Source organism: Rousettus aegyptiacus, unplaced genomic scaffold (genome assembly GCF_014176215.1).
Source record: "Rousettus aegyptiacus isolate mRouAeg1 unplaced genomic scaffold, mRouAeg1.p scaffold_m13_p_15, whole genome shotgun sequence".
NCBI classification, from domain to species: Eukaryota; Metazoa; Chordata; class Mammalia; order Chiroptera; family Pteropodidae; genus Rousettus; species Rousettus aegyptiacus.
Window position 1 is genome coordinate 18,904,493 of NW_023416290.1, and position 10,314 is coordinate 18,914,806.

Genomic DNA, 10,314 nt, shown 5'->3' on the forward strand with positions numbered 1-10,314 from the left:
CTCTAAGCAGGCACAGATTTGATCTGTTTTCATTGTTGTAATAGTTCCAAAATCTAGACCAGCATCTGGCACATAATAATACTTAAGTGTACGTGTGTGTGTGTGTGTGTGCGTGTGTGTGTGTGTGTGTCTGCATCTGAACATATGCATTTAATAAATCTCTCACGTGACTAGGATTTATAATTTCTGAAAAAAGAAAAAATATATAAATCTCATTTAAATTACAGTTAAAGAGCTAACCACCATATGTAAGCAGAGTTTAGTATAAGAATGGAAAGATTAGTTTAAGAAAATATATTTATTCAAGTAACATAGATTAATTCTAAGTCCAATATGAGAAAGTATATTATGAATTCAATAGATGCCAAAGAGAATTATAGTATCATTAAACTCATTTTTTTCATTTTTAAATATTTTTAATATGGTTCTTAGTAAAATTAGAAATAAATTACTTTCTTATCACTCTAAAGCAAAAGTGCTTAAGTAGGAACCTAGTTTCTCTCTGTGCTGACTCTCATACTACCTTGTACTGCATAGGAGAAAATAGGGTACAACCATTTGGTGACATTGAAAGGAGTTAGGTATTCCAGTCATCCCCAGAGGGTGGCTTTTCCAGGAGGTCTTTTCTGTTGTGCTCTCTGTCACTGTAAGGGGCAGCTCCCACAGGGAAGCCTGTGGTTACTAAATGCTGCCTGTGCTTGGGGAGATAAATTTGTCTCATTCTGGGAAGAGTTAGAACGTCCCGTGAGCTTAGATATAGAGCCAGAGTCCCACTTGACTCCATCAGGAATAAAGTTGAGATTTTGATTTCTATTTGTCTGTATTCTGTATCTTATTTCTTAATTGATTCTATATACAGGACTTCTTTAAATACTCAACTCTCAATAACCAATAAATACATCCTATTAAAATTAATTACCCAATAAGAATGCAAATATTACCAATATTACTTCACTTTCTTAAGGATGGTCTTGCCAGTGGAAAAATGCTTGAAATCAAAACAATAGATAAAACTATTAGGAATTAGTAGATAAATTTATTATATTTGTTAAACCTGAAAAAACTCTTCAATTAGTAAAGTGGTAAGATTCAAGCCAAATATGTATCTAGATCAGCACCTGATATACAGTATGCAATTAATAAATACTGAGTAAAAATATAAAAACTACAGATTTCTATATATTTATATATGTTAGATTTATAATAGAAAATGGGTTTATTTACAATAGCAACCAAAAGCCTTGGAATAATACTAACAAGACAATGTATTACCCATGTGGAGAGAAAAAATTATATAAATGAAGTCCTGAATGAATAGATACAGAACAAAGCCCTAAAAGACTGAGTACTGTAAAAAATATCAATTTATTCCAAGGTAATATATAGATTTAATGTAATTTTAACAAAATTTTCTTCAGAAATTCTTTTGGAACAATAAAATTATTTGAAGTCAATTTGAAAGAAAAACCATGAATCCTACCTCTCTTTTGTGCTGAAGTTTGAGTATTAAAATCTTAAGATATTGTCTGAAATCTCAAAGTTCCTCTCATCCTCAACTCAGATAAAGCTGCTAAAAGCTATTCAGAAGGGACAGAAACATGGTCTGTTTTATCTCTTCTAGTTCCTCTCTTTCATTTTCACATGGCAGGTGAGATTAGTAGGTAATTTACTGCCAGTGGTAAAATGCCATGTGAATTATGACGAAGGCAAAACTGCAGGCCCTCCTCTGCTGACCACAGCCATTTTCCATCCAACAATGCAGAAAGCAAAATAGTGGCTCATGCTTGTGTCACACTAGGTTAGCATTCATGTAATACCATCAACAGCCTCCTGCTATTGGGGAATCCTCTCAGAGCAAGGCCCTTTTGCACTGGGCAGCCATCTGGGGTGGCCAGGTGGCACCTGCTTACATATTCCATTTGGGCCTGGTCTAAAATCACTGGAAACCTAGGAATCCATGCCTCAGATTGAAGAGAAATTAGCAGCTCAAGTCAATCTCTGACTATTCCTACTCTGTTATTTCTTCGTATAGTCCTTCTCTATGATCCAGTGGCCCTATGATCAACTCTCTTCTATAGCCATTCAGCAAACAACTAGCTTAAAAGACGTGAGATATCAGACTCTAAGCAGCAGGCAGCTTGTAAGTCATCTAGAGATACTTCTAAGAATTCAGTCAGTAAGGACACAGCAAGCCCAACTGGGCTTAGATAGTGTATTAGACCTAGCACATCAAGTACAGAAGCTGCACGTTTGTATCAGTTCCTCTGACCTCCAAGTCCCATAGGACAATGCAGTGTAGGACTAAGTAAATGCTACATACACAGTGGGTCTGGGTGACAGCTGAGAAATTCTAAGTTTTGGAAACCTTCAATCATATTAAGGATTGCTAATGAAACTGCCCAATCTTCGCCCACAGGGAGGCATTATCTTTATCACCTTAAAGAGAAAACAAATATTCTTTGGGGAGAGGAGGGAGACTTTACTATCGCTAAAGGCCTTCAGGGAGCACTGTCTCCCAAACTGTCCTCTTCATATAAATACCTTAGAACTTAATGAGGAATGCCCCATCTTCCACTCCTGTAGGAAAAGGGGAGGACAAAGTACTAGGACAAGGCACTAGAGCTCAACTTTCGGTAAAACCTACACCAGTCCTAATTCTCTTAATATAAAACTAATTCAAGTCATGATGTGAATTGTGGATTCCTAGCAGGAAGAGCTTGGTTTACCACTTTACATGTTCCTATTATACGTGCATATATGTTGGTTGGTTGGTTGGTTGGTTGGTTACTTGCTTGCTTGCTTGCTTGCTCTCTAGCTCACTTGGCTAATAGGTCCGTTGGTTTGTCATAAGCTCCATTCAACCAGACTACCGAGTGAAATAACTGCTTTTGTGAGAAATAGAAAGAACTATCCCTTCCTCAAAATATTTTACTGCCTTTTTGTTAGAAAATAGTAAATAGATTATAAAGCTATAACAATTACAAATGTGAATTGTACCCCTACTGTTGTATAATGGACAATGGTTCATTATTTCTCTTTTAAAAATCATGGTAAAATAATATAACATAAAATTCACGATTTTAACCATTTTAAAGTGAATAATTCACTAACATGTAGTGCATTCACAATACTGTGCAACCATCTCCACTATCTAGTTTCAGAACGTTTTGACCATTCTAAAAGAAACCCTGTGCCCGTTAAGCAGACAATCACTATCCCTTGCTCCCTTCCCTGCTAGCAACCACTAGCCTACTTCCTGACTCTAGAATTTGCCTGTTCTGGATATTTCATATAAATGAAATCACACAATATGTGTTTTTTTGTGTCTGGTTTCTTTCACTTCGCTCAATGTTTCACAGCCCATCTATGTTGTGGCATGTATCAGTACTTCATTTCTTTTTATGGCTGAATTATATTCCATTGCACAAATTTAGCACATTTATTTATCCATTCATCAGTTGATGCACATTCGGGTTGTTTCCATTTTTTGGCTATAATAAATAGTGACAGACATTCATATAAAAGTTTTTATTTTCATTTTCTTGGGCATATACCTAGAAGTGGAATTACTAGGTCACATGATAATTCTACGTTTAACTTGATGAATTATTAAACTGTTTTCCAAAGAAGTTGAACCATTTAATATTCCCACTAGCAATGTATGAAAGTTCCAACTTCTTCACATTCTCACCAACACTTGTTACTTTCTGTTATTTTTATTATAGCCATCCTAGTAGGTGTGAAGTAATATTTTGTTGTGGTGTTGATTTGCATTTTCCTTAGACACTGGATACCTTTTAATGTATTTGTTGACTAGTTATTTTCTTTCGATAAACATCTATTCAATTTTTTGCCCATTTATAAGTTGGGTTGTCTTTTTGTTGTTGAATTGTAAGAATTTTTTGTATGCTCTGAATACTAAGTTCTTATCATATATAAGATTTGGAAATATTTTCACCCATTGTGTAGGCTAATTTGTCATTTCTTGATAGTATTCTTTGATGCAAAAGTTTTTAATTTGATGATATCTAATTTACTAATTTTTCTTTGTTGCTTGTGCTTTTAATGTCATGCCTTAGAAATCACCAACTATTCCAAGATTGTGCAGATTTATACCTATGTTTTCTACTAAAAGTTTAACAGTTTTAGCTATTAAACTTAGGTCTTTGGTCCATTTTGAGTTAAATTTTATATCTGCTGTGAAGTAAGGGTATAGCTTTATTATTTTGCATTTGGATAACCAGGTAACCCAGTACCATTTATTAAAGAGACTGTTCCTTCCCCAACTGACTAGTCTTGGCACCCTTGTCAAAAATCAATTGACCATAAATATGCACATTTATTTCTAGACTTCCAATTCTATTTGTACTATATATAATTAAAATTTCTGTATATTATTGATTTGACATTTTAAAAATCTTTCTGGCTAGAAGAGAGACTGCCCTTCCCTGGGCTAATCAATTTTTAGAGACCTAGACTACAGAATACCTTTGATATGCAAATTAACCAATCCAGAGCCATATCTGCTCTTTCTGGCCTGTACACTGCAGGGGGAAATATTCCTCTGCTTTAATCATCCAAGGCCAAGTACCAAGCAACTAGAGATACCTCTGTAGCCCAAAATTTACTGAAATTATTCAAATTAGCCAATCCTAATCCCCTCCATCCCTACCTGCCTTACCTTTCCTGTGGAAGCCACAATAAAGGCCATGACCTAAGTCCTCCTTCCCTCCTATCTTGTCTCCTGACCACCTATTCTGCTATGTGGTCCTGTGTGGCATGCTATTCCTATCTCTAGGACCTGTGAGTATAATAAACTTTGTTTCTCTGAGCCTCTCCTGTGTGTCCTCTTATAGCCTTACCTGACTGACCATCTCAAAATATATATATATATATGAAATACCATGCCATTGATCTATATTTCTTTTTGCCAGCACCACAGTTTTAATTACTGAAGCTCTATAGTAATCTTAAAATTAAAAAATGTAAATCTAATTTTGTTCTTCTTTTTCAATATTGTTTTGATTATTTGGGATACCATGCAATTCCATATAAAATTTAGGATTAGTTTTTCCATTTCTGCAGAAATGGCTGTGAGGTTTTGATAGGGATTGCATTGCATCTACAGATTACTTTGGGGGATATTGCCATCTTAATGATATTAAGTCTTCCAATCCATGCACACAGATATCTTTCCACTTATTTAGGTCTTCTTTAATTTCTTTCAAAAATGTTTTACACTTTTCAGTAAAAAACTGCACTAAATATTTAGGACTACCCAGTGTACCTGTGCAGAATGTGAAAGTGACAGCAACAAAGAAAGAAGATGAAAATTCAAATTAGAGATAGGAAAGGTACTGCCTTTTCTATTCCTGGCTATAATTCAGTATGAAGTGAAGGTGGAGCCCATCGTGGTACTCAGAGTGAGAAAATACTGAGAGAAGCTTCTTACACAACAATATCTAAACTGGTATTTTAGTGATCTATTGTATAAAATATCACTCCAAAACTTTTGCAGCTTAAAACAAATATCCATTACTTTACAATTTCTTTTGTTCAGGAATTTGGGAATAACTTATTTGGGTCACCCTGGGTCAGGGTCTCTCTTGAGGCTACACTCACATTGTTAGTTAAGGATCGAGTCATCAAAAGGCTTGACTGGGGCTGGAGGATTCTTTCACAAGATGACTCACATAGCTGTTGGCAAGAGGCTTCTGTCTGTTGCTGAGTTGGCCTCTGCACTCTGCATAGGGCTGCTTGAATGTCCTTATGATATGGCAGTTGGTTTCCCCCAGAATGAGTGAGCCAAGAGAGAGTACCAGGTGAAATCTATGTCTTATTATGACCTAGTCTCAAAAGTCACACACAGTCACTTCCTGTGGGTTCCAGGCCTGGCTGGTCCCAGGTCCGGCTGGTCCCAGGTCCAGCTATGATCCAGGCTTGCAGCTAGGAATAAGACCCAGGATTTAGTATGTTACATTAATACAGTAGGGCACCTGCACCTAGCTTATGTAAGCATGATGTCACTTGTTGTATCATGCATGTGTGGCAGAATGCCACTATTGCTCTCTGACATATATAAAGCCCATGCAGTCCCCTAACATGTAAGAGTGCTCCTCACAATAAATAGGTGCCTGCCGTTTCGTTCTCATGTCAGCTTCTCATGCATTCTTTCAACTGGGCATCTCACCACCGAAACCTTCCCTTCTTGATCAGCTTTGGTCCTGACACTTCCACTATATTTTATATGTTAAAATAAAGTCATTGAATGCAGCCCATACTCGTGGGGAGAGAAACTGGCCCATCTTTTGAAATGGGTAGTGTCAAGTAATTTATGGGCAGATTTTAAAACTGCCACATTGAAGAATGCAGTCACTTCTTCCATACCCTAGTCTCACATGACAACAAATAAACATGTCGAAAAACAAAAAACAAAAAGCCGCTAACAAAACCTGGTAAACTATTTACATAGATCCTTACAGACAATACAGAGGACAGTATGACATATTAGAAACCTCCACTGATATGGTATACTGTACATTTTCAAAATGCATCCTTAATCCTTTTAGTAATATAAGTCAAATAAATCTGAATTTAGATTATAATTTTTTTCTTATGGACTACTACTATAAAATGAGAAAACTACGTGAATCTATATTTTATAGCAAATCTAAAATTTGAGAAAATGGAAAATTTATAAAGCTAGCCTTGACATAAAGTAGCCACCTAGATTTAAGAGTTAAAAACTGAACTGCTTTGGTTGCCTGATCCATCCTTTATTTCTAGGATCCCACACACTGGAGTCAATTGTCATTGTCAACATTGGTTCAGTATTGTTTTTAATACCTAAGAGCTTATAATCATAAAATGAAGCTCTCTGTGATATTTCAAAGATCTTCTTACACTGTGTGTATGCCTTTTAGTTCAGTATTGCCAAGATGTGGTTCAGTAGCTGTCAGAGAAATGAACATTCTAACACTCTGAGTATTGAAATAACTAAATTCACAACTAGCTTGATAACTAAATAGAAGGACTGGTGCATGGTGATAAAAACAACATTGTTTTGCGGAGTGAAAATTGTAAGCCAATATATCTCAAAGACACATTCTTAAAATATTTTCCTGAAAAATGTCCATGGGTCAGCATTGTTCATCACAACACTTTCTAGGCAGGGAAAACTGATTCATGAATGTAAATTTATGGGGCACTGAGTGTAACTTCAGGAAATAATGCTGCAAGTAATTATCACACATAAAAGACCTCCTGTTACAAAAATGTCAGCTAAATAGAAGAAAATTACTCATACCATCCTGTGCCTGCCTTTTTTAGTACTGCTCAGTCTACTTTATGTATTATAGGACTAATATATTAAAATGCAAGAAACACTTAAGGGTAAACATTTCTCTATTTTCATCATCTGCCAGTTAGTTTGGTCTACATAGGGATTCACATGCCTGGCAGTTGGTGCTGGCTGCAGGTCATGAATGATTCTCTCTCTCTCCCACCTTCCCTCCCTCTGCCTCAGGGGAGTAAAGGTGAAGACCTTTGTTCCCTTCCCTGTAGAAGGTTTTCTTATATTCCAGAATAAAGACAGTTCTCGCTGTCTCCTCCCCCCCACCCCCCCACCTTCTCTCTCTCTCTTGCTCTCTCTTTCTCTTTCTTTGAAAGGAAGAATGGACAACCCTATATAAGATCAGAGTTTCCTAACTTCTCTCCTTTTATGCACCTGCCCACACATTTAGGTACCATCAGGTCCTCACCTCATAATACTGTGGGATTGGGCCTTGGGGAACCAAAAACTGTGAGAAATAAATGGTCTTCACCTATGATTCACTGTTCTTGTGTTTTTTGCAAATAGGGTAAAACAAGTCTTTCATAGTTTCTGACTTAACAATGGAAAACAGTTATTTTTTTTAATCGTCTCCATTTATTTTAAATTTTTAATTAAGTTTATTGGGGTAACATTGGTTAACACAATTATATAATTTTCAGGTGTACATTATCATTTGACATCTGTATATTTTGTGTATTTACCACCGAAGTCCAGTTTCCTTCAGCTACCATATATTTGACCCCCTTTACCCACTTCGCCCTCTCCCTAACAATGGCAAATAGTCTTATAACTACGTTTGAAAATACAATCCATTATACTGAATAAAGAAAAAGAGCATCAGCATTGGCAGCAGGAACCCTGGGGAACAGGATGAGAAGGGCCATTTTGACTAACCTAAGTGATCCTAAGTAGGAACCAATAGGTAAGGAAAATGTCTAAGTAATATATTAATTTTAGAAAGAGAAGCTATGAGGAAGTATTCTTAGACTCCCACATATTTTCACAGAGAAAAAAGTTAGATTATTCTCTGGCATCTCTAATATGAGATGAAGAAGGCTACATTTTCAGGAAATGCTATATAGGCTAGCATCTCCATCCAACACATCCCGGAGGCTGTCTAAACAGGACTATTTCTGACAAAATACAATAGTCACTCCTCCCTTATCCATAGGGATACATTCAGAGACCCCAGATAGTACCAACCCCTATATATACTAGGTTTATTCCTGTATATCCTATTAGGTACAATAAGAGGTTAATAACAATAACTAATAATGAAATAAAACAATTATAACAATATACTGTAATCAAAGTTATGGGGCCATTATTGAGTAAAGTAAGGATGACTTGAACACAAGTACTCTGATACCACGACAGTCGATTTGATAACTGAGAGGGCCGCTAAGTGACTAATAGGCAGATAGCAAACGCAGCGTGGATATGCTGGACAAAGGGATGATTCATGTCCCAGGCAGGACAGATCTGAAAGATGGGAGATTTTATCATGCTACTCAAAATGGTGCACAATTTAAAACTTATGAATTGTTTATTTCTGGAAGTTTCTATTTAATATTTTCAGACCACAGTTGACCACAAGTATCTGAAATTGCAGAAAGTAAAACCACATAAAAGGAGACTACTATACAGCAAAGTTATAGTCACAGATGTAGTTGGCAAATTCTGTTTTAAATAGTGAAGATCTAAATTTCAAGGTGATTTGGAGCTTTGGGTTTATAGTCAAAGGCCTACCATTATCAGTTTGCTCCTTCATTAACTTTTAAGGTCATGGATTTATGACATGCTGATTTTAAACATCAAATCTAGTTTTTCTTTGCCTCGTTTTCCTCTGTACCTTTATTATCACCTTAGTTATAAACAACCATTATTAGAATTGCTGTTTGTATCTGTCTTCCTCATTATATTGTGAATGTCTAGAATTCAGAATAATGTCTTAGTTATTTCAGTGGCCCTCAAATTATTTAATGTGGTGTTTTGAATAGAATTGGCACTCAATATTTAGTAGATCAAGTTAATTCCTTAAATGGCTATACAATGTAAGAGCTACAAATGCTGCTTTTAATGAATAGTTAATGTTAACTGCCTACATTTTATTCTGCAATTAAAAATACCAAATATAAGTTTTTCATGGTGTAATGTTCTGCATGATGACACTATCTACCCAGATATAAAACCTGTCATCTACTGATCATTTGTATTAATGCAGAGAGTAAATTATTTAAACAGCCTAACACTGGTGTAAAGCCATCTGAAAAAGAAGACGCAACACTACAAATTAAACTGGGTCTGCCCTCTTCCAGCTCCCAAAACTGCCACAATACCACAAGCTTTGCCCAGTGATTTTACCATATTTGTCCATCTTTTCTCCAGTTGCATCAATTGTGCCATCTGGATGCAGACGGACGAAACCTCCAGTAAGCCTGTTGTAGAATTGAAGGGTATTTCCTTTCATAAACTTCCAGCTTTCTGCAGCCCACTAAATAGAAAAAAAAAAAAAGTCAATATAAGAAGACAAAGAGAAGAAAATTACAAATACCCTATAGTAAATATTATAAACTGTTTTGTTTTAATGAATCAAACGGCTATTTGAACACTGTACCAAATAATTTAAGGCCAAAAGTAAAATCTTACTGTTTCTTTTCTATTATGTTCTAGCTTTTGCCCTGAAGAAATAAAGAGAAGATCATTAATTTCAGCAGTGTCATGCTTTCCTCAATCATCATAAAATAGAGTTTTTCAAGAAATGTGTGTACATTACACTCACTTGCAAAGATGATACTGTTATCTCTGGCATACAGTTCTCTGACAATTTTACCATCGTCTTCCTCTTGATCCAGCCACCTGTGGAAAGGAAAGGGTACCAAGTAGATCCTGACTTTATATTTACATTAATCATGTGCAATTATCTAGCCAAGCCAGAAATAACGGATAATGGGAATTGAAAAAAGTCATAGGTATCTAAT

At 35.8% G+C, this 10,314-nt stretch overlaps 1 protein-coding gene across 1 annotated transcript in view; it reads right to left on the bottom strand.

The window, feature by feature from the left end:
* The window catches only part of LOC107500731, a 56,827-nt gene extending 46,765 nt beyond the window's left edge, over nucleotides 1–10,062 (bottom strand). The window contains exons 1-2 of the mRNA XM_016126217.2: nucleotides 9,983–10,062; nucleotides 9,698–9,827 (exon numbers count right to left, since the gene is read on the bottom strand). Of these exons, the coding sequence (XP_015981703.2) occupies nucleotides 9,698–9,803 (106 nt within the window). The 5' untranslated portion in view covers nucleotides 9,804–9,827; nucleotides 9,983–10,062. The remainder of the gene's footprint in view (nucleotides 1–9,697; nucleotides 9,828–9,982) is intronic.
* Nucleotides 10,063–10,314: the final 252 nt, after the last annotated feature.